This window comes from Pholcus phalangioides, unplaced genomic scaffold (assembly GCF_987345545.1).
Source record: "Pholcus phalangioides strain wild (caught in Gottingen) unplaced genomic scaffold, Ppha-v1.0 ptg000007l_1, whole genome shotgun sequence".
Classification (NCBI taxonomy): domain Eukaryota; kingdom Metazoa; phylum Arthropoda; class Arachnida; order Araneae; family Pholcidae; genus Pholcus; species Pholcus phalangioides.
The window spans coordinates 3,558,069-3,583,589 of record NW_028301600.1 but is presented as its reverse complement, the minus strand read 5'-3'; the positions used below and the strand labels follow the sequence as shown (position 1 = coordinate 3,583,589).

General features: G+C 33.6%; 1 protein-coding gene across 2 annotated transcripts in view; it reads left to right on the top strand.

The window, feature by feature from the left end:
- LOC149084809 (C-terminal-binding protein-like) overlaps positions 1-25,521 on the top strand; it is a 100,214-nt gene that overhangs the window by 60,101 nt on the left and 14,592 nt on the right. For both annotated transcript variants that reach the window (XM_089232545.1, XM_089232546.1), the window contains exons 3-5: positions 6,560-6,702; positions 14,762-14,922; positions 22,981-23,125. In XM_089232545.1, the coding sequence (XP_089088671.1) occupies positions 6,654-6,702; positions 14,762-14,922; positions 22,981-23,125 (355 nt within the window). In that variant the 5' untranslated portion in view covers positions 6,560-6,653. The remainder of the gene's footprint in view (positions 1-6,559; positions 6,703-14,761; positions 14,923-22,980; positions 23,126-25,521) is intronic.

Genomic DNA, 25,521 nt, shown 5'->3' with positions numbered 1-25,521 from the left:
TACATTAAAGACTGCATTTACAGCAAGATGATCCATTAACCTTTGTGCCAGAATAATGGCCATTTATGGAACTGCTGCTCTGAAAATGCTGCAGTTAAACATGGCTGGAACTAGACTACTGATTGCACATCACTTTGAGCAATGAAAACAGAATATGTGGCAGTGTACTGATTTTTTCAACAAAAATTTTGTGACTATTGTTCTGTATTTATACACTTTTCTCATCCTCTACAAACTTTTGTAAAATGTAACACCTTTGCAAAGATACTGAAATTTGAACCAGACACCCTGCATAATAACATCTACTCTAAGAAAAACTCTTTGAATCCTGTTCATGGGAACTGTGTGATCTTCCAACCAGCAGACTTGATGTAGAGAAGTACAAAGTTTGTGTAGTTGAAAAAAAGGATGTTCACAGAAATATGACATTTTCTATGAGAAAACATTTTTGCCAACGATGATGCACAGCTGAATCAGATTTCTGATATCTCTGCAGCTGAATATGATCTTGAAATTGATCTACCAGATAAAAAGTGTTTACCAAAATTACACTGTCAACCGAAGAAAGCTATTTATGGCTTAACACAACCCAATAGATTAGGCTATGGTATGACAACCTAAGTCAAACTTTGTTAAAGTTGGGTCTGTCAAGGTTGAAACCAGATATGAATACATCTTTATTGACTACCATGTTGGAACAATCAATGTAGTTGTTTACGTCGATGATCTTTTAATTTTTTAAATGACAAAAAAGAAAAGAACAGAATCAAAAGTGAGCTGAAACAGAATTTCTGGATGAAAGACCTAGGGGAAGCTTGTTATATACTCAAAACAAAGATAATCAGCAATGGTGAGAGTGGAGTGATAACTTTGTACCAGCAAAAATTCCTCAAAAATGTCTTTGAAGATCAAAAAGGGTCTTCTCTGCTTTATACTTTACAATTAACTCACAACTCTTACAAGTAACTCATCATTCACACTGTAGGAGTGGTGAGAAGACTTGCCAACAACCCTGGTCAAGCTCATTAGTCTGCTGTCCATCATATAATGCACTATTTTGAGGGCATACTGGACAAGAAACCAGTATTAAAAAAAATTAACAGTGTTGGTTGGTTACACCAACTTAAACTGGACTGGCGATGAAGATGACCATGAGATAACTATGAGCTATGTCTTCCTGAATGCCACCAGAGCCATCAGCTAAAATACAAAGAGACAGCAAATGGTCACTTTTTTAATGACAGAAACAGAGTATATGGCAGTCACCTCAGCCGTTTATGAATTACTCTGATTACTACAACAATGGACTCAATTGAAATAATGTGTCCTCAAAGCATTACCTTGTACTGTGACAGCACTTGTGCCATATCACTCACCAGTAATCAAGTTGTATCCTATTGGGTGAAATACATTAACATCAGGCATAATTTTGTTCACAGGAAAATCAGTGAAGGTTTGCTGGACATACAATATATATAAACTTCCAAGTCAATCTCGTTCACAGATTCTCAAAATCACTTAATGGCAAAAAAATTTAAATATCATATGTACATTTATGGGGGTAAATTAAAGTTGGGGTGTTGGAATATTCATTTCCCTCCTTTCATACCTGTATGTGTTTATGGTTTTGCTCCTATGTGTAACTTTTCCCTCATTTGGGGACTTTACTTATGCTAGAGTGGAGCATTCAGGACTCACTAGCTGAACAAACACCTACCATTCTTTAGGCAAGTAGGATATTAAAATGTCTTGATTCCTAAGAAGCTCAAAGAAGCAAATTGTCTTTATTCTGCTTAACTATTCCAGTTTTCCTAATAGTTTCTCTTTCTTATAATTTCTGGTGCAGATTTATAATGTGTGATGAGTCTGTTTTTGTTGCTACTCAGAGTAACAGTTCATGAAAACCTAGAGAGAAAAAAATGAGGAAAGCGAAAAAAAATCAACAGAATCGTGCACGATAGAAGTGAAACTTCTAGGCTTGACATGACTAGATTCACATCAATTAAATTCAATTTTAATTATTTAAAATTGAATTTAGAAATTTTTAATTTTAAATAAGGTTGATCTTGTTGACCCTTTATCTTTCTTACACCTTGTTATTATTTTATATATTACACTTATTTTATCTAATTGACTCCGTAAACTTTAAGACACCACCCCCATAGAATTTTAACGAGTTTGTCATCATATGGAATCATAATTGACCCTGCTGTAAATCCCATGCGCAGCAGATTTGTTTACTAAAACTTTTTGGTGATAATTGAGGTTGGCTCTAAATTAGGGATGGGGGCAGGGGCTTTAGTACAGGAGTGAAAAGGAAAACGCGAAGCTTTCTGGATGTATTCTGCATTATGACAGCACAGCCAATTAGGAGCTGGTACTGTGACATCACAAAACTTGCATTTGCATGCCCAATATACTCTTGTGCGATGAGGGAGTACGGGGTCATGGGGGGGGGGATATAATAAACTATCTTTGTCCAACACAAACCATCCAAACCAAACCCCCCAACTTTATTTTCTTACATGGCTGAACATCTATTGACACCCCCACCACCACCCATTTGCTTCTGGAAACTTCATCACACAATCAGTTGTTCTACAGAATGGGTTTTGAGCAAAGAGAAAGCTTTTTACTTTTTTGTGTGTGTGATGATGAATTTCCTTCCCTTCACAAAAATTCCCTACCCTGGCTAAAGAAGTTTCACTTCAAAAATTTAAATTTAACATGCCTCAGCATTGAATAAGTTACAGTAGCCAAAAATCAACTTCCAACACTATAGAATCTGTCTTTAAGTTTGTTTACTAAAACTTTACTGTGGGAAATTATAATACATATTTTAGTATACAATATAGCAATAATAACACACCTCAAATTCTTTTTACACTATGCATTTCTCTTACAGCCTTGAGATAGGCATATAGAAATTTTTATTATTTAAACTCTTAAAGTGGCATTAATTAGCTGTCTTGCCTTTTTAAAGACCTCTTATTTTAACTTTGACAAACCCAGATATTTTTTAAAGTTGATTTCTTAATGAAATGCTGTTCTCTATACCAGTGTTTCTCAACCACCAGGCTCTGCCATCAGACAAACTGGGCATGAGTGATTCACTGTTTCATTTTTCCTTATTCATTTTCCATTAGTAATGTGTATGACCAGGCTTTCTACTCACAAGAAGAAATCAACCAGGCCTTGGGCTTCTAAAGGTTAAGAACCACTGCTCTATACCCCTTACTTTCCATCTGCTGAAAATTGGAAAAAAGCCTACTCAGTTAACTTGGTTAAAAATGGTATCATCACCTTATAATGAAAACTTCGTACATAATTTTTTTTCGAAAATGACGTTTAACAATTTTAGATTGAGAACATCATGTCTCACCTGTTACAGCTTTAAAAAAAATCGATCTGCTCTTTATAAAGTTGGGAATTTTTTATGTACAAGGTTTTAATTATAAGGTGACTATATGACATTTTATTGGGGGATTAGCAATTTCTGCTGTGCCACTTAAAGGATTAAATTAAATTAATAAAATAGCTCAGTGTTTCCCAAAGTGGGCAATATCGCCCCCTGGTGAGCAATGGAATGGCACAAGGGGACGATAGAATCTATGGATTTAACATCGGATCCTATGGGTTTACTCGAGTTGGGGGGTGATGAGAGAAAAAAATTTCTGAAGAAGGGGACGATGGAACAAAAAGTTTGGGAAACTGCGAAGTAGCTGATTAAATTTTCATGGCTGTGCTTGAAGTATAAGACATTCTTGGGCTAAGGGCTGTCATGAATCTGAATAAAGACTCAAAGTTTCTCCAACACCAGCAGTTTGCATCATCAGGAAATATTAGATGGAGCTGACAGCAGCGGACAGAGTAGAATAAAAATTATTACTGCTGGCATTGATCAACTGAATTGCAGGAAAAACACAACTAGAGTGGAACAACGATTACTTGACATTTAATGCTCACATGATTGTTACTACGCTAAATCAGTGGGGAGGGGGAACCTCTCCAATGTGACTGGCTAATTCCTGCTTAAGTTGACCACATCTTTTACTGTATGATTGCAATGAATTTTTTGAAATTGAAGTGTGTTGGTTAGTTTGAAAAAATTTATAACATTGCTCTTGTGCATTTCAACAGTTTGTTGTTTCATCGTGTTTTTTTTTGTCATTTGTTTGTTGAAGATTCTTCCTTACACTTTGATGTTGGGTTACTTTCCATATTTTTTGCTGTTTGTAACCCAAAAATCTCTGTATAAGTGTGGATGATATTTGAAATTTTTGAGCTAGAAATAATTGAGAAAGCTATATCAAAATTTTTCTAAGTGAGAATAGGAAAGTTTTCCTTATTTTTGGCAATCTCACTAATCATTCATAAATAGCAAATCTCTCAGTTATCAAAATAGGCTTTTTTCCCACCTAATTTGGGATTATTCTCACAATACAGAAACTTTTCATAGAAATAAAAACAAAAATGGTGAATTTGTAGATGGTTGAATGGATTTGTTCAACTAAATATAGATACAAAGGTTTCAACATCTGGCTGATGTGAAGATAAATCCAGGCAGGGAATTGAGCCTACATCCTCTCACTTGTCAGGTGAGTGCCCTAGACTACAAAGCCAACAAATTGTCTTTCTTTAGAGCTTGCGTGTGCCGAACGGGGCACATATAGATACGTGTGTGCATGAACAATCTTTGAAAATTTTCAAGAGTGAGATGAAACCTCTCTAAATTGACATCCATTTAAATTAACATGTCTTTATATCACCTTGAGTTGTCAAGCTATTGAGGCCCCACTGCATTTTAGACTGATTTTGCTTGACTGGACCAGAATGCTCTCCCTGGTTGACAGTAGCAGAGTCATTTAATTGGTTCTTTTGTTCATTTTGATGTTGGCCCTGAAATGGAGAGGATCTCATGTTCCCCAAACTAGAAATCAAAGTTCAAATTAACTTTTATTGTCTCTCCTCTTTTGTTGTAGCAACCCCAGTAGCACAACGATATAGTACAATATTTGCACCATATTGTTATATATTGAAATGTCAGAGGAATATCAGATGTCATAACTATGATATAGAATGATCTCGTCTTATATGGTGCTAATTATTTATGATGTTAATTGATCAAGTCTTTAATTTTTCAGCCGAATATGTATTTGATTCCATGTGAATAATCTCTACTTTGAAGGACAGCAACTTGGGACAATAAATTATTTTAATATAGTTTGAAAAACATAGATCTATATCATGCACCTGACAAAGATCTATATCAGATTCTCGATATAGACCTGATATAGATCTATCAAAGAAGACATAGCTCTATATCCTGAACATGACATACATCTATATCGTGAACCTGACAAAGATATATATCAGATACACAATATGCTGATATATCAACATATTGTGTGCCTTTAAATAAAAATATTTCCTTCAAATAAAAATTTGGAGAAAATTTAAAGTCGAGCGTACAATTTTTTGTTTGAATTGAAATTAAAAACATTTGAATGAATAATTTTTATATGAAATTTTGATTTTAATAGGATTGATCATTTCGTCAGTTATAATTGAATCCTTACTGTGTATGTTTTACATCGTAGATGTTGGTATTTTAGGAGGAGCGAGAACTTATCCACCGTAACTTTAATTGCCACTTTATAATTGCACATATTTTTTAATTAAAAAAAATTGCTCTTGTTTTTGTTGTATGTGTGTTTTTCTTAAAATTATTTTTTTCCTTTGATGTTTTCATTTTTTACCATATTTTTCACATATTATTTATTCTGTATTTTTTGTTTTATTAGCATAAATTAATAATTTTAAATAATTAATATACTACACAATACATTAATTTGTTTCTTGTGTTATACATAATTTTTCAATTATCTGCCTCAAAATGATAAATATGTCTCACAATTTCTATTTTGTAACTTTTGTGCATACATGAAAATGAATAAATTTGATTGATAATACAAGTAAAAAAAATTAGTTACTTATTAATTAACTTGTGAATTAATGTTATAATAACAGCTAGTAATCAGTGCTGTAGTGGTGGGTTGGTAAGGGTTCAGGTTACATGGGTTCAAACCCACCCACCTCCAAATAATTACACTTTTTTTTCTTCCGAAAGGGCGCCATCTATCGTCCAAAATTTGAATTATTTGAATATATCACATTCACGATATAGATCTATTTATCTCCAACTATGCCTTTTTTAGCCAGAACGATATCGTGGCCCAATATAGATCTATATTGGAAACTGAAATTTTACGATATAGATCTATATCTTTGTGCTACTTGGGAAGCAGTTGAGGTATTTGAAAATTTCTATATTGCCTCTGTAAAATTGAGGGAAAAAACAGTTGTCAGATAGAACAGGCAATGATAATAATTTCAACATTATTAAATGTTGAAATTTTTTAACCTCAGTATTGTTTGATTTTTATGTTAAATAATTCTTTACATTTTTATTGTGTGAAAAATTGAATATTCACGTACTTTAAGAATAGTTACTCATTTATTTTGGGTGCAATCATGATTTATTTCATTATTTATGTAGGTTCATTATTTTTTTGCTGTGTGGTGTGATTGTGGAAGAAATTCCATTTCTTAGCTGAGTTAAAATTTCACTTACCAACACGTTGTCAGCACATATGGACAAAAAGAAGCCGGTCAAACGGCCTCGTATGGATGCTAATCCCAGTAAGTGAACCTATCTGATATACAAGGTATTAATAAACAATTTAGAAAAATTGAAGGGATGTTACTATCCATCAAGATGATCAATATTCACAATGGAATGCATGGTTGCAATACACATATTTTTCCCTCACAAATTTGACATGTACTAGGAGTCTACGAGAACTTGATCATTTTGCCTTTCTTCCCAAAAACCAGCCAACGCATCGCTAAAATCCTTCGAAAATACAATTTTTCTGTGGTTTTCACCCCCATCAATAAACTTCGTTTCTCTCAACTAAAAGATCCCATTGACACACTCAACAACTGGGGCATCTACAGCATTTCATGCCAATGCGGATTATCATATATAGGCCAAACTAAACGTGCCCTAAAATACCGTTTAAATGAGCATAGAAGATAAGTAAGCAACCAAGACCTTAACTGCTCATCCATAGCCCAACACTGCTGGTCCTTTGACCATAAATTTGATTTCTCTTCTGCCAAAATCATCCAAAAATGTCCCTCACCGTCTGACTTGGATTTCTTCAAATCATTCCACATCAACAAAAACACAAACCAGTTGGTCAACGACCTATCTAGCACACCACTGTTCTCAAAAATCTGGCAACAGTTTCTACAATAATTCTTCTCCATCAGCATCACTATCACGTTCTCGGTTGTGATTGGCTCCGCCATTTTTCTTCTTTTTTCCGTCCTCTTGCTCTTTTGTTGCCGGTTCATTTTGAATTTGACTCTTGTCTACAACAGCGAGTAACTCCCGCTATAAGGAGTTTTTTCAATATTTTCTTTCTTCTTTGTTTCTGCTACTGATGAAGGAACTTCATATAGTTCTGAAACGCATATAGCAGTGTTCATTTTGGAATTTTGGGTAAACCCAAACGTTGATTATTTAATCGTATTATCAAACCCAAAAGGTCATCCATTTCTATTTCTAACTTATGATTTCATTACATCTCTTTCACTGTTTAAACTTTTAATGTAGAAAATTTACTTTATGCTTTCCTGACATTCTAAGTGAATTGCAATCATAGATTATATTCTATATATTGTTGATCTTGATGCCGCTATTCCATTTTTTTCTAAAAAGTTCATGAACATCCTGTATATATGTTATTGTTTAGATGATTTTTTATATTTATGCATGGATCATATATTCTTGAAGAAAATCATAATTAAGATAACTCACTTTAATTTTGTATTTCTAAAAGAGGGGCCTTTTTCTTTTCCACTGCATCAAGAACAGCGGATTCCACACAACCAGCTATCTATAGATTGTAATCAAATTAAAAATAGTTTATTGAGAAAAAAAATGAGAAAAGAAAAATACAATGCATATACACACACAATATTCTACTCAAGGGATTGCTTGATCTGTCCAGAATACAACATATAATTACCATATATATATAATTATATATTATAACTATAATAATAATAATATTATACTGATATATATGTATATATAACTATATAATTACTATAGTAGTTTTCTGTAACAAGGCTCCAGCTTATATATCTTTTAAAATTCATTTTTAGTAATGGAGCCAATTCAAACCTGCTGCCTATCTGATAACTTCATCTTTTCTGGAATTCTGATTTTGAGGATTTCTAATAAATTTTTAAAAACATTTTCATTCCAAGATAATAGTTATGAACATTTTCATTTTGATATAATCAGTTATAATAGTTATAATCAGAGAAAACAGAAGGTTGTCAAATGTAAAAAATTGAATTTCATCCAAATTTTGTATGTTTGTCTAATTTTTGTGTAAGTTCCAAGTTTTGTGTGTTTGCCCAATTCAGTTGTCTCAAAAAATATGATTTTGCTGCAGAAAGTAAAAGTTACATTTACAAAGAAGAGAAACCACCGCCCGCTGAAGAAGATGAACTGATAGAAGAGCTCTTGCAGTACACTTGCAGTAATGATATGAATGACAACCATATTTTTACAGGCAGCGTGTATTATAACCTTGAGTTATTTTAGGTTATTTTTTTTTTGGAATCATCTCTTAAACTTTATTATTAACTGTTATCTATTATTAACTTTAGATTGGTGCATTTATGCTATGACAACCATATTTTTATAGTTTTGTTCCCCCATTGTTATTTCTGTATTATACATGTTTCTTTCTTTCATTTTCTTTCAAACCGAGTACAACTCAGGTCTATTGCCATGGGAAATTTACCACCTAGTGAGTTGTGCTGGAAGTGTAAGTGTGTGTACCTAACAGTCTGAGTGCATATGAAGTGTTGGGTCTGATATTTTCAGGGCTGCCATGTATATTTTCAGAAGCAAAGTGAATGAAGTACCATTGAATAGTTGTACCATTTCTAGGCCTGTTGCTCTCTCTGTGGCGAGACATTTTAATGGGAAGATCGGCTTGCATTTGCACCTTAAAGTTGGGAACTACAGAAAACCAACTTCAGCTGACCACCACTGTGGTGACGGTGAGGTTTGAATCCGGGTCCTCGCGATGACCACTTGACCATCACAGCGACTATTATACATGTATATTGTATTTTTTCTTTTCTTACCTTAATTTTTTCACTTTTTTTAGCCACCTCATTATGCAAATTGCCCGTTGTGGCTTCAGATTTTTTATTTGTATTTGATAGACCTAAAAACATTTTCAGGAAAAAAACTCAGGGAATTCAAGAAATGCTATTGTACTATGTTGCCATTACTTGCCAGTGCTGTCTTAATGCATGGGCCCGGGGCCTCAAGAGGAAGAGGGGGGCTCATAAAAGTGAGATACGGTTGAAATTTTCTGGAGTAATCAAGTAAATTTTCTATATGAGTCTGCAGAAAAATCACCTGCCCGAAAACCCATGACACTCTTAAGATAGCCATCAGCCATGCTTTCTGCTACATGAAAAAACTTTCCTAAGTTTACAGCAGGAGGAGGAATCAGCACATGGTTGGTGAAGTGAATGTGGGGCAAAATTATAACGAATTCTTTAGATGTATATTAGAGATGTTTTCAAACTTGCAAGTACAGCAAATAATCTGGAAGAACTCCTATTTTTTACTGAACTGCTACCCAATTTTGCTATTTTTATGCAATAGAGCATTTTGCTCATGATTTTCAGTCATTTTAAGGCTTTTTTTTTTCATTTTCAAGCATTAGTTTGCATTTTTGGTGAAAATGGATTTTTTTTTCTTTAGCCCTCTGAATTAATTACTGAAAGACTTATACAATTGACTGACTAATGAGATAAAAAAGGGGTGAATCTTGGTATTCAGGATATCTGTGCATCCCATTGAGATTACTGATCCTTTCTCCTCTTTCTTCAAGCTGGAGACAAAATGTGTAGGAGTAGAGACTTGTTGCAAGTTATTCTTGTACCAAAAATTTCCTATTGGTTTCTTAAGGTCCTCTCTCACTGTTTTCTTCCCCTCAATAATAGTGTGGCTGTAAATTGATTCATCATCCAATCAATGCTGGGCACGTCACGTACAGATAACATGGTCTCAATATATTCATATTGTTTTCAGAACTGTACTTCACTGTTTTCGGACTAGTTCAAAGCTAGTTGAGAGGGGCCTGGGGGGTTTGTTCCCAGGTCCCCCTGTGTTACTTACTGATTTTGTGACATACATGTGGTAGTTATTAAACTGAATAGTTTCTATCAAAGCAACAACTAATTTTTTTAAAGGGTATTAATTGCATTAATATTTCTCATTTTCATATTATATTGCTAAAATTAATGTTACCAGAAATAGAAAAGGAAAATTTTGGGTCTTTTTTGACTTTATATGGCATATTTTTAGTTTTTTATGGCATAAATGAATTCTTTTGTAGAGTTGTTCCAACAGTTTTTAGTAGGGCTGGAAATCAATTAAAATAAAAAATGATTAATCAAAAAATTTTAATAAATTAATCAACTGATTAATCAAATTTTAATAGAGTATTTCCAAGTGCTAACAATTTATAAAAAACATGGCATAGGTAACTATGTAATATTAATGCTACAAAGATAAATTTTTTTATTCATTTTGCACACGTGTTTGCTAAACAAAATAAGACAGATTAAGAAAGTATGGCTGCCCACTTTAACAATTTAATATGGTTAAAATATTTGTCAAACCGTGGAATTTCTTCATTTAGATCTTGTTATTTGTTTTAGAAAACAAAATTTGTTTGGTCAGTGATTGCATCAATACTTTGGATTTTCATAATGATACTTGTTAGAAACTGCAGAAAATATCTGAAAGTTGATTTTGTTCCTAAATGGTGCAAAGGAGGAGAGCCGATTCTTCCCAAATACGAAAACTGCTGTTCACAGTTAACACAATAAATTTTGGTCTTGTCTTCTGCGAATCCCATCAAACTTAATTTGAAACTGAAGTCATCACCATTTTTTGTTGAATTGATTTGTTTGTTTTTTCCCCAGCCAAAAAATTGCATCAAAATATTCATTCAAATATCTTTATATATGGTCGCTTTTTGAGTATGAGAACATAATTCAAGACATCTAATCAGTTTAAAAACTTTTAACAAAAATTTTAATCGATTTGACTGAGTTGATTAACTCAACTAAAATTTTAAACTGCAATCAACAACTGATCGATTAATTGAACAAGCCCAAGTTTTTATGCCACAAAAAACAGATACAAATACAAAGGCCTCAACAAGCAATAGAGGTGGCTAAAAAAAATTATGCCCATGAGAAATATGGATGTAAAATAACCAAAATACAGCAGCCCAACATAAAATAATATGCTGTTGATGCTCGTTATAATGACCCCACATTGTAGCGACCGTTCCATCACAACAACTGGTAGGATAAGTCTAAAATGCTTTCACAGAAAAACTGTCATATATGTTTTACTTTCGATATAATGACCCTCCCAATATAACATCTGTTTTTGCTAAATTCTAGCTCTAGTCATTATTTACCCTTCATTACCCATCATCATTACTACCCCCCCCCCATTAAATATCATTAACTAAAAATCAATAATTCTTAATGAAAATGGATGATTCTCTAGATTTTAAATCAAAAGATCATCACATAATGGGTTAGCAACAGTTTCATTAACTAATAGTGATTTCATATATTGATAGCTACAAGGCACTAACACATGCAGCCACTAACACATACAGATGTTATGGTGGATCACACAAAATGACTGAGCCCAGAATTCATACAATAATTTTAATAACTTACAAAAAATAGTCCTTTACTGCCTTTATTTTGAATTTAACAAGGAAGTGCTGCTGGTATCAAGGTTTGCCACAGATGATTTGAACTCTTGTTACTGTCTTACCTGCAAAAAATAAGTTTCACTAGAAATAAAATTTAAATAATAGCTTCATTTACTTTTTGTTGGTTGTATAATATCATTGCATTTGAAACTAGAGATACTCAATTTTTCCAGATTTCTCGCTGCTTTTTTAAGTTTGAAGAAGTGTGTAATATCCATCTAAATATAAATACAAAGGCCACAACAGGCAAATTGCCCAATGAGGTGACTGAAAAGATTATGCCCATAAAAAATTTTAATGTCAAATGTAACCAAAATACCAAATATAAAAATACTCAATAAAAGCTTGTGTTCATTATAATTTTTTCTACAATTCACTTCACCAACTATATACTGAATCCTGCTTGACCTGTTTTCATGTAACGAGAAGTACCAATACAGTACTATAGCACCAATACCAATTCCATATTAACAATATGGTGTATTAGATACTATGTAGTTATTGCTGATATTGGAAGGATATGCCACACAAGCACTATGTTGATGTCACCCGATCTGCTCCTATATTGACTCTGCTGTTAGTACTTAAACATAAGTATGTAACATAGTACATAAAAAAGATCAAACTCAGTCATAAAGAAGTAGAATAACAAACTGGTAGAAGAGTTGATCAACTTTGCCCAAGAATATTAAGAAGACACCAACGAATAAGGCAAATACACGAAAATAAAAAGTCCTAATGCATTTCAACACCAATTGGTGCCATCTTCATAGGAAAATATAACACTAGTCATGCTGACCGAGTTTCCCACTTGGGTTGAATAAAAAATCTTAACGCTCGGTTGCTCAGCAGAAGAAGTACGTCTGTTCACTTCAAATGTCGTGGTCAGAATGAAGCTGTGAGCCTGCGTGAGATACTAATGCAGCATCCTGATTAGACACTTGTGGAACAGTGCTATCTGATTGGTCTATTCGAATTTTCTTATAATTCCCGCTCGAAATGAATTTAAGCCATGGTGTTACGATCGGGGGTGTAGATTTATTGTCGTTAACTAGTGTATTTTTGAAGGCTCGAATATATGTGCCTTCGTAGAAATCTAAATCAACTGTGGACTTGACTTTGTGAAAAACTCTTGCTTCTTGAAATTTGAATCTATGGCCTTCTTGCCAACAGTGAGCGGCGATGGTCGATTTTTCACATTCCTGATTCTTAACATAGCAAGCGTATTCATTTAATCTTGCTTTTATGGGTCTCCTTGTCTGTCCTATATAACCAAGAGAGCAATCACCACATGGAATGTAATAAATGCCCCATTGTTTATTCTGTGGTATAGTATCTTTAGGGGCATGAAACCAAAGTTTTTAGTGGGCACATCTATGGCTGTTAGATTAAACTTTTTAAGAATCGGTTTGATCTTCAGTGAGAGTATTAGATCGTAGGGTATGACTACACTTTCTTTGAGTGGTCTCTCTGTAATATTTTCTAGAGTGGTTCCTCGTGCTGGTTTCAAGAATTTTCTACTTATTTCGTCAACGATCTTGGTGTTGAACCCCCTGTTTATCGCAATTGCTCTGATGGTTTCAAGTTCATGGTCTAATGTGTTCCGATCTGAACAGATGAGATAGAGATTTCTACGAAGGCACATATATTTGGGCCTTCAAAAATACACTAGTTAACGATAATAAATCTACACCCCTGATCGCAACACCATGGCTTAAATTCATTTCGAGTGGGAATTATAAGAAAATTCGAATAGACCAATCAGGTAGCACTGTTCCACAAGTGTCCAATCAGGACGCTGCATTAGTATCTCCCACAGGCTCACAGCTTCATTCTGACCACGACGTTTGAAGTGAACAGACGTACTTCTTCTGCTGAGCAACCGAGCATTAAGATTTTGTATTCAACCCAAGTGGGAAACTCGGTCAGCGTGACTAGTGGTTACATTTTCCTCTGAAGATGGCACCCATTGGTGTTAAAATGCATTAGGACTTTTTATTTTTGTGTATTTGCCTTATTTGTTGGTGTCTTCTTAATAACAAACTGGTTCCATTCACCAGTGAGTAATCTTTTTTCTGAAGATGCTCTCTTTCTGTAGAATTACATACATGTGTGTAAGAACACTTGCATCATTATAATGGAAAAGTAAAAAAAAAAGCTATATGGCTATTCCAGTCATGTGGTAAAAAAATATATGTTCAGTCAACATTTTTAGTTGCCCTGGGTGTGTTGGGCAATAGATTGTCCAGCCCTGGCCTGCTGAGCTATTTGACAACATATGTTTAGTATATAGATACTATTTGGTATAAATTTTTGTCTGGCCCCCACAAAAATGTAGTTTACCCCACAAACCTGAGTTTCCCCATTCGTGCAACTCAGGCTCTGGGGCAGTGCTCCAGTTGCTGCAGCCTAGTTACAAGCCTGCACTGTGTCAAAAAATGATGAGACCTGATAGTGTGTAGTTGCATGATATGATCATTAAGTTAAGTTCAATATCAATCATTCGAAATGATAGCATATCATGAAAGAATATTTTAAAACTTCTTCAAATTACAAATTGTGTAAATCATAGTTTCTCAAACTTTTGTTCTGTTGCTCCCCTTTTCAAATTTTTTTCTCCTAGCCCTCCTACTCAAGTTAACCTATAGGATCCTATATCATACCCATAGCTTCTACCACCCCCTGGACCATGCCATTGCCCCCAGGGGGCAATATTAACAACTTTAGTGTAAATGGATATTTACTGAATATAAATGTGCATATAAACTGTAGGAAATGAACAGATTCAAAAGCTCTTAATCATATTTTTTGCAGTTGTGGATAGGTTAGTTATTTAATTTTTTTTTTAGTTGGTGCTCGAGCTCCTACTATACCTAACGGACCTATGCACACACGACCATTGGTTGCTCTCCTTGATGGAAGAGACTGTTCTGTGGAAATGCCTATTCTCAAAGATGTAGCAACAGTAGCTTTTTGTGATGCACAGTCTACTCAAGAAATACATGAAAAGGTAATTATTTCATTAATTGATCTACAGTAGCAAGTTTCCGGTAATATTTTTATAAAAAATGAATTGTGAAATTTTCAGATGTTATGAATAAAACATACAATCACTTTCTGAGAATATGATTCATTCTGAACACTTAAATGGCAATAATGGTCATAAATGGCAATATGCAGCTGTTCAAAATGAACTTATAAAACTAATTTATAAAAACAGTTGATTCCACTTATAAAGTTTTTTAAGAAATGGTTGTGAAAAAAGTTATAAATGAGAAAACACTTTGAATGAGAAATCTTGATGAGTATTAATAAGAGTTGAGATAGACTATGAAAAGAAGTCATACTAAGCAAAAAACGTATTAACCGTTTAAAGGTCGAACTATGAACAAAGTCACTTATTACTTTGAAATTCGAAATTCTAGGTCCTTTTGCATACCTATACGTAGATCAACTTTGAAATAGGAAGAAAAAAAATTTTTCTTTGTTTTTCATGATGTTCTATAAATGGAACATTGGCATTTGGGGAGTGGTGAAAGTGGAAACTGGTATCGCCTATATTCTCATGATTATTTGTTTCTGGATTACAGTTATCACACAAAAATTTCTATTTTCTACTACAAATTAAAATTTGTAACATATACAGATTTTTTCAACATAAAAATGAATGCAGAAAATTCAAATTTTTTTCTAATGTTCATTATAAAAGAAGGAAAACATATATATTTGATGGGACGTTTGTCACATTGGTAGCATTTATGCATAGTGTTTTTTTGGCAAACTGCACATCATCCTTGCATCACAGATACAATATAATGGCCATCAAATGACCTGACATCTTTTTTTCAGTTGACAACCTGAATAAATAATTAACCCTCCTTCATTCGTAGAAGGTCCATTGTCAATTCTCTTCGGAATTCCAAATGTGAAATAAGATCCGCTTCTCGCAACTCTAAATGAATTATACAATGTGCTATAATGGTCATATGGGAAATCTTTTCTAATGGAATTCAGAGCCGAGATTTTGATCGGATTCTGGAAAGAATTTTTTTATCCCATGCAAGTTTTTTTTTCGGATCGCCCAAAGCTATCTTGCTTTTTCTTGAAACTTGAGTGCTGCACTTATATTTTGCTCCTTTTTTCTGTCCTACAGCTTTGAAGAAAACGTTTCAGGAGTTTTCTAACACCTCATCTTTGTTGCTGCAAAATTATCTAGCATTTCACATACATCAGTTAGCGCTGTTGATACTAGATCATTTTTAACAATATAACCTTCATCCGTGATGTTCCTATTTTCATTAACACGTAATTGGTATATATCTACATATTCTAATTAGGAATCTGAAAGAGTTTCTAAATATCTTACAGCTTCTTCTAATGTGAGATATCTTTTTGATATGGTTGCACTCAGTTGAACACAACAAGACTATCTAAGATTGTCGAACTTGGTTTGATTAGTTTGCAGTTCCCTAAAACATACATTTCTAAGAATGCAAAAATAAAAAAGTACTCACCCAATATTCACCCCAAAAATCACATTATTCTGTGTCATATTACCCAGAATTAGCCCCTATACACATGTCAAATGATGACAACACCCTGGAACCCTGGGGTTTGAACGGGAAAATCGAAGAAGCATGCCATGCATTAGATATCCCTAGAATCCTGCTCTCTTGAAAGGCCAATGTTCCATAAATGGAACATGCATTTTTGAACGTGCATAGCTCTTTAACATTTAATAGTACAAAGAAACTAATTGATTTACTTTGATTGATATATTATAAGTGGTAGAAACACACAAAATAATCTTCTATTTACTTCAAAATTGAAATTTTGGCAAATTTGAATAGAAATGGAAAAAATTCTCAAAAAATGTGAAATTTCAAAATTCTGTCAGAAATGCTTATATTAACCTGAAGTTTCCAAATTTATTTCACAAAATACTTTGAACTCTCATCTTTATACGTTAAAAAACCGGAAATGTTTGAATCAATTTTTATCCGATATTTTTGTAAATAAAAACTATGTTCCATTTATGGAACATTGGCCTTTCAACGGTTAAGTGAGAGACTTATTGGATAAAGAGCATTTCCCCTCTCCTATAGTATGGACATAGAAACATAGTCTTTTCAGTATTTGCCCCTCATTTTGTAAAATACCTCATAATTTACTATTTTTTTCATTTTGGTACTAGTTTGAAGTTATCTGAAGGATAAAAAACCATTTTTTGAAGATCAGTCAAAACATTTTTGCCCTTATGTCATCAGAGCTGGTGTTGAAAGGATGCCACCTTCTCACCCAAGCATTTCTGTGTCTCTCTTTTAACCTAAGTATCATGCAACATTTTTTTAAATTGCTGCGGTCACAAACAAATCAGATATACTTCTATACATCTTCAAGAGTTCTCATAAAAGAAGCTTTCTTCTTTATAGCTGGATAACATATAAATGAATTTGCATGCAAAGCTATTCAAAAATATATTTCTTTGCAGCGCTGCATGACAACACCTATAAGACTTCTAAAAGCATCAGGAATTTGCTGCCCCAAACAAGATTTTTTTTCTCACCCCTGCCCCTTGACATATACTAAGGAGAGGTTAATTATCATGGAGTATACTCATTCCCCTAAGACTTTGTAGTTCTGTTTTAGCAGCTTGTCAGGAAGGGTAGGAGGCAGTGATGGTGGTTTTGTTGAAGCCGGCCTACTGTTATTCGAGTTGAAAATATCTAAAGATTATCATGAGGGTATGGATGGTGAAGTCTTCAAAACTTGGTTCAAAAGCATACTGCTCAAACATGATTCAGTTAGCCTCAGTGTGAGACATTATAAATTTCGCACTATAAACTCACCATGAAGTGGCCTGTGGAAAAGTCTGGCCTGGGGGTCAGGGTTCCATATCAGAACATGTGAGTGGATAAAAAAAACTGAATTTGTCTTAGAAGAAACAGGACATCATCAACTGGTTGAAGCAAAAAACAAAGTACTAGAAAATTGCTGTCAGCTTGAAGGTGTTTCAACATGTAGAGAGGTTTGTTTGCACAAGACTTTTGTCTTGCATAACAAGTAGCCAGAGGGACAAATTCATAAACACTTTTTGGGAGGGGGGCAGATGGTATTGGAAAATACTGATTTCACTATATAATGTTCTTTTTGGAAGAAAAAAAACAAATGAGAAGAGTTTAACTATCCCGGTTTACTATCCCGGATGCAACTAGAGTCACCGATTTGGGAATTCTCATTGACGAGCGACTTAAGTTTTCTGAACATTGTTCAGCGGTTGTCAAAAAATCGAATAGAATGCTTGGTCTCATTTTCAAAAAGGTCTCTTCGCGTTCTCCTAAAGTCATTCTTCCTCTTTTTCGAGGCTTAGTTCGTCCTGGACTGGAGTATGCTGTAAGGTTTTGGAGACCATACCTACAGAGGGACATAGACTTGGTTGAAGGGGTGCAGAGAAGAGCTACGCGTGTCCTTATTGGCACACAGGGCTTGAGTTATGAAGAAAGACTTCATTTTTTGAATATGTTTACATTGGATGAACGCAGGTGTCGAGGAGATATGATCGAAGTGTTCAAAATTTTCAATGGGATGGATAGGATGGACCATGAACTTTTAGTACACCGCCAATCAACTGCTTTTACAAGGGGACACCAGTATCGATTGGTGAGGGACAATGCAAGGTTATGGTGTCGCAGGGAATTTTTCTCCAATAGGGTTGTTAATAAATGGAATAGCTTACCCCCGGAGGTAGTAAATTGTAACACAATTGACACGTTTAAAAAGAAATACGATAAACATGTTGGGGTAAATCGAGAAGCTATCCATTCTTAGAATAAGACAACCATAAGTAATCTTTATGGGCATCGTATAATATTTTATCATGTGTATATATTGTTTGTAATTTGTGTTAATTGCATTTTTAATTGGGTTGCTGTATTTTTGAAACATATGACAACCATATTTTTATGGGCATCTTTTTATCAGCCACCTCATTGGGCATTTTGCCTGTTGTGGCGTTGTATTTGTATTTGTATTTGTATTTAAAAATAGATTGAAAGCAATTTTAGGCAAGATATGAAATACAGTAAAACCTCGATAAGTTTTCACCTCAAGTTATCGAAAAATCATGACGGCTTAAGCGGAGTGCCGTCAGTTTTAATGTGCAATGTTGTGAAAATCGTATAAATTCAAAGTAATATGACATTTATTAAAGTATGAATCAAAATAACAATATTAATAAAATTTATAGATTGCGAAAGAAAAAATAATAGCAATTTTTTCTTTTTTATCTCTTATTACTTAAATTATTGTGGTAAAATGTACTGTACACTTTGATTTATACTAGCAATTTTTAATTTAGACTAACAGAGCAACTGTTAGAATAGGTAGCTTTCATCATAATAGAACTCTCTATTGCACATTAATTTTACATATACATCAAATTTATATAACTTTAGGCTTTAATTCTTCATCAATAATTCATGATGCAACTACAAAGTAATCTCGAACACTTTTGACTTGGTGCAGGGGCCCTGGGCAGGGAAAAGTAAACAGAAGACCTCAACTTGGGAAAGAATGACTAATTTTTTTCAACAAAAATATTTTGTTTAAATTTCAAGCCCTGAATTAGTAGAGTCCATGCTTTCTATGATTATGATTCTATGATTATTATCTGTGCCCGTTGCACTTTGACTTTAACTTGATTAATTTGATTCTTCGATTCACATAATTTTTGATTTCCTTGCATTATATGTAATCTGTGACATATCAATAAATTTTGGTTTTTCCGGAGATGGCCCCCCCGGGGGGGGGGGGGGGTGGCGAAGTGCTTATGTTGCTTCTTGCGACAGAGCTTGGGTGTCTCGCGGTTTGTCCAGTTTCTCCAATGGAGCCCAGGAAGAAGTGAGATCTAGCTTGAACAGCCCCCAACGTTCCAAAAACCTTAGTCTGCAAATGAACTTCCCCAGCGTAACTTTCGTTACTTAAACTGTTCCATTTGGGTATATAGGATTTTATGGTGACTTTTAAGCATATGGCAATGTGGTTAATAAGCTCTTTTTTTATAATGGGAGCCATAAAAATAGTCTGTTCCTCTTTCTCAAACTTATTCATAGTGACGACTTAACCGAAATTAGCGACGAGTAAACAAGGGTTTAATAACATTGTGGTCTATGAGAGCTGGAAGGGTCTGAAGAAAAATTATGACTTAACCGGAGGGACGGCTTATCAGGGTGACGACTTAACAAAGTTTTACTGTATATTGTTGTAATGGGGTTTCAAAGACTCCTAAAAAAAGTATTGTTGTAGATGGATTTATTATTGTAATGGATATTTTTGCATCAAGAGGGATTTGTTATTAGGTTAAATACAATTCTGAATAAGATTTTTTGAAAAATATCATAGTAGAGAGATTTAGTATATTAAGTACAGATCTTTGTATTATGAGTAACTTTGTTTACTTTGTTTTGCAAAATAAAAAAATTATGAACAAATATTGACTTGATAAAGAAGCGATGTCTCTCAGATCAGATCAGCATTAAGTTTTCTTGTCACTTCTTAATGAGGCTGCCTGATAACGTATCAGCTGTCTTTATGGGGCTTGTGAAAATAATAGAAAAGTGTGTGCATGTATGGTGTGAGTAAAAAGAAGAATAAAGTGTATTCCTGGAGAAACAAATTTCAAACAAATTTTGACTTGATAAATTAGTGATATCTTGCAATAGATGTAGTGCATATACAGTGAAACCTGTATAAGACAGAACGTCAAGGGACTGAAATTATTTTCTGTTTTAGACAGGTTTCCGTTTTATAAAGGTGCACCTAAAAATATGTATACAGGGTGATTCAGAAAAGATGGGAAAAACTTTAAGAGGTGATAAGTACACACCAGTACAAACAATTGTCATCAAAGAATGCATGGTCTAACATGAAACGTAAACACGCTAGCACATTTCGAAATGGCAGCTCAGCAAATGTTAAAACCGCATTCCTGTTGAAATTTATCGGGAGAAAAAGAACACCACATGCATGAAAATGCAGCTTGGGGAAGAAGAAACCGTTTGCAAATCTGTGTCACAGTGAATGTCTGCTTTTTCAGTATTACTAAAGTGCCTTTTATTCACTGTGATGGAGATTTGCATACGGTTTCTTCTTCTTCTCCAAGTTACATTTGCATGCATTTCTTTTTCTCCCGATTAATTTACACAGGAATGCTGTTTTAATTGTTTGTATTTGTGTGTACTTTCACCTCTTAAAGTTTTTTTCATCTTTTCTGAATTGCCCTGTATGCAGTGATTTATTTCTGTCACTTTGCGAAACTTAAATTTCGATAATATCACCTTAAAGCCGTTATTACACTATAAATGTTTAATGAAATATATTTTTCAAAACTTGAAAGATGCAACCAATAAGCATATCGGTTACATCCGAGTGGATGGAATCAACAAACTCATTAGTTGTTTTCTTTTCAAGTTTTGTAAAATACCTTTTGTCAAACTTTTATAGTGTAACCTGGCCTGACTACTATAAACGAGAAGATCTACATCTCTATATCATTTCAATTTTACTTTTCTTTCGTCTCTTATCACCTGCAGTTTTGTGTTGCTTGTGCAGCTGGCGGCCATATCTACCCCTGAATGAATCGATAAAATAAGGTATCCCTAAAATTGTGAATAATAATTCAGTCTCCCTCCCCTTATTCTATACCTAAACTAGTTTAAAATGGAAATTATCAACTCTTTTCTAAGAAACAGGGGTACCTACCAACAAAAGTCATCTTCATCATAAACGAAATGCTCTAAATGGGCAATGGGCTTTCAATATATCTGCTTCAGAAAAAATAGTAAGCGTTCATCGTTTTTCAAAGAAGTAAAAGATTTCCCTAACAAAAGGGAAAAATCAATACGACTTAATTTTTTCCCAGTCAAAGGAAAAAAACTTAACACTTGGCCAAAAATTCTTTCAGTTTCAGCAGACTGAATATAATAGACTGAATATGCCTTCTGTTTCCATGTTAGGCAGTTTCCATCTTAAAGAGGTTTCTCATAATGGAAGAAAGCATTCATTAATACTGGACTATTACTTTGTTCCATTCACGACAGGTTTCCCGTCTCATACAGTGTCCGTCTTAGACAGTTTTCACTGTACCAAATCTCCTAGCTGAAGAATAGTCTATAAAAGGCTTTGTGTACTCATGTTGTCTGCTGAGCATCTTGTGATCACTACTAAAAGCCGAATGTGATGGCTTGCTTTATTGTACTGAGGGGCAAAGATGTTTAAATGAGTTCACAGGCTGGGACCAAGTATTTTTTGGGTGCATTTCGCTATTTTTAATTTACGAAGACCAAATTACAAATATATATACATATATTGTATACATATATGTATTAATAAAAAAGCGCGTGCGCGCACACACACACACACACACACACACACACACACAGAGAGAGAGAGAGAGAGAGATCCTTGTTATTTTTGCTTCATTCTGAAAATGCTTGAGCTTTTAACACAAAAAAAGTAAAAATACGATAATATAAATTTTAATAACCTGCTTTCCATCTTTGAAAAGAATCATGACTTGTGTGGAAAAGACAATTGTGGAAAGGTTCATTTGAGTTTCCATTATTTCTTATGGAAAAGTTTGTTTTGATGTAAAATGAATGATTTGGATTGTGAGCACATTCGCAGATCAAATTATGTTTGTGAACTGCAGTTCCACTGTATAGTTGCAGCAAGATTAAACTGTATATGGCCTACATTTTCTTAAAATTGTTATTTTGATAAGCAGCATTCTTTGTTTGTATATGCACCCACCACATTGAATAACTGCATTTAATTTATTTTTATCACTATGTTTTGTCATATTACCATTCAACTACATTTTGCTTTCATTTGTACCTTTCTTAGTTGTTGCGCAAGTTTCAATAATGATATTGATATTGAAACTTAATATTATATAATGATGAATCATGATATTGAAGTATGATTTTATATTCATCATTGTTTAATGTTGATTCATTCTTAATGAATGCATACAAGCATTTCTTAACAGGTTTTTCTTAAAAATCTTTAGGTTTTGAATGAGGCAGTGGGTGCTCTTATGTGGCACACAATAACTTTAACAAAAGAAGACTTAGACAAATTTAAGGCTTTGAGGATTATAGTTCGCATCGGGTCTGGAGTTGATAATGTTGATATCAAAGCTGCTGGAGAGCTAGGTATTTATTTACTTATACAATATTTTGGGCAGAGGCCTATATAAGAAAATACATTAATTAGAATGTATGTGTTTGAATCAAAATATTTAGTAGCTGTTAATGCAATAGTTTGTTAATTTTTTATTTTTCCAACCAGATTTAAAAAAAAAAATGAGGATGATATATTTAAATCAAACTTTATAGAATGGGTATGAAACTATAAAAAATGCCAATATATTTTTTTCATAACTTTATGATGGACTAATCAGTTTAACCCCTCAAATATTTTTGACCCAATATTGGAAGAAATACAAAACATCACTCCTTCATTGCTATTGTTATACTGAGTGTGTGTGAAAATTTAAGATTACGAAGTGACCATATGAACATTTTGTGAAATTGAACAAAGAAAAAATTGTTTCCCTTTTTTTGGCTGTGTATTAGTAACCATATGAAGTCCTAACATGAACCAAATATTACCTATTATCTTTTTAACTGTCTACGTTATATTACATGCCATAGCAATGCTTGCTGCTTACTTTTGACAGAACATTATGATAAAAATTCTTTGTTCGGGTTCAAAGACCGTCATCTGTTTAAGTTAGTTCTCAACGTTTCCTCAACACTAGTGGTTGGCATCATCAGGAGAATTGATAAAACTGGATCAAAAGCCACTTCTGATCCAGTTTTATCAATTCTCCTGATGATGCCAACCACTAGTGTTGAGGAAACGTTGAGAACTGACTTAAATGGATGACGGTCTTCGAACCAGAATAAACAATTTTCATCAAATGATGGCCGCGAAAACCTTATCAACTATTTACAAAACATTATGCTTCTCTGACTTACTTGCTCCTCTTATTCAGCCCAACAAGCCCAACTTTTTTTCAATTCCAACTGAACTGCAAAAAAAATCAAATTATTTGAAAAATTTTACTAATCAAGGTCCACTGTATTTGTTATACAATTTTCACACTGAGTCTAAGCTTATGCATAGTGCTAGAATCTTACTGCTGTTATTGAAACCAGAGGAATATAAATATGCTCTTCTCTGGTAAAGAAAAAAAAATATTAAAAAAATTTGTATACATATGAAGACTTAGATGATATGTATCAGAGTTTTTTGTAAATAAGCCACTGGGATGTACCTATCAGTCACATTAAGAAACATGAGGGGTGAGAAAAAGGTTTTATGAAAACGCCACAGCTTTTTATGAGTTGCAGCTTTGTATAAGCCCTACTTAATTTCCATTGACGAACTAAAAACTACTAAAATTTGCATGAAACAAAATTTTGTGCATCAAACTTACCTTGGAATCTTTCTTTGAGAATTTTATAACATAACTAAGTAAACACACTAAATATATAAGCATTCCTTTAATCATCTGTGCTTGAAGGTCTTCAACTAATAGCAAGCAATTTCGTTTTTATGGTATACAAAAAAAATCAGGATTGTAAACACTGACTGCAATGAAAAAAATTCATCTTGAGAGCACCTGTCTAACCCATAACAAGTTTGCTAACAGCCCATTTATAGATAAATCTGATCTAAATGTGGTGTTGATAAGGAGATTGTAGGAGAATAAAATAACTGCTCTAGGCTCTCCTAAATTTTTTTAATGCAGTGAAACCTCTAAAAAAGCCACAGTTTTGTGGAACTAAATACATCCCATTAGATTGATATTGATCTTAACCTTTAAACAAGGATTTATAAACAACTACTATTTTTATTGGCTGTTTTTAGGAGGTTTCCCTGTACTACTACTCTTCCAAAAAATTTTGTATCGCCATGCTCCTTATTGTAACTTCCTATATTAATAGCTGCTATTGAGAAAGACTGATCTATTCCAGCATGTACTTCAGAAAAATATTGACAACTTAAAATACTGCTTTAGTTGAATACATAGTAAAAATAGTTAAAAATTCCAGACTAAAATCAATGCCCAAAAAAAAAAAAAAAAAAAAGAATAATAAAAAATATTAAGTAAATGTAAGTGTTCTATTTAGTTGAAATTCTTTATGTGTGTGTGAGTGAGTGAGTGTGTGTGTGTGTGAGAGAGAGAGAGAGAGAGAGAGAAAAATGTGTGAAATGGTAGTCAAAAAAGCTAATAGAATGCTTGGTTTTATTTTTAAGAAGTATTTATTCGAGTCTTTCCACTTTTCCAGGGCTTAGTTCATCCTGAATTGGAGTATACTGTTAGGTTTTGGAAACTATACTTACAGAAAGACATAGATTTGGTCGGGGTGCAGAGAAGAGCCATGCATGCTCTTGATGGCACACTGGGCTTAAGCTATGAAGAGAGATTTGATTTTTGAAAATGTTTACATTGGAAGAGTGCAGGTGTCTGGAGATATGATTGAAGTGTTTAAAATTTGGATGGATAAAATGGACCATTAGTTATTAATATGCTGTCAAT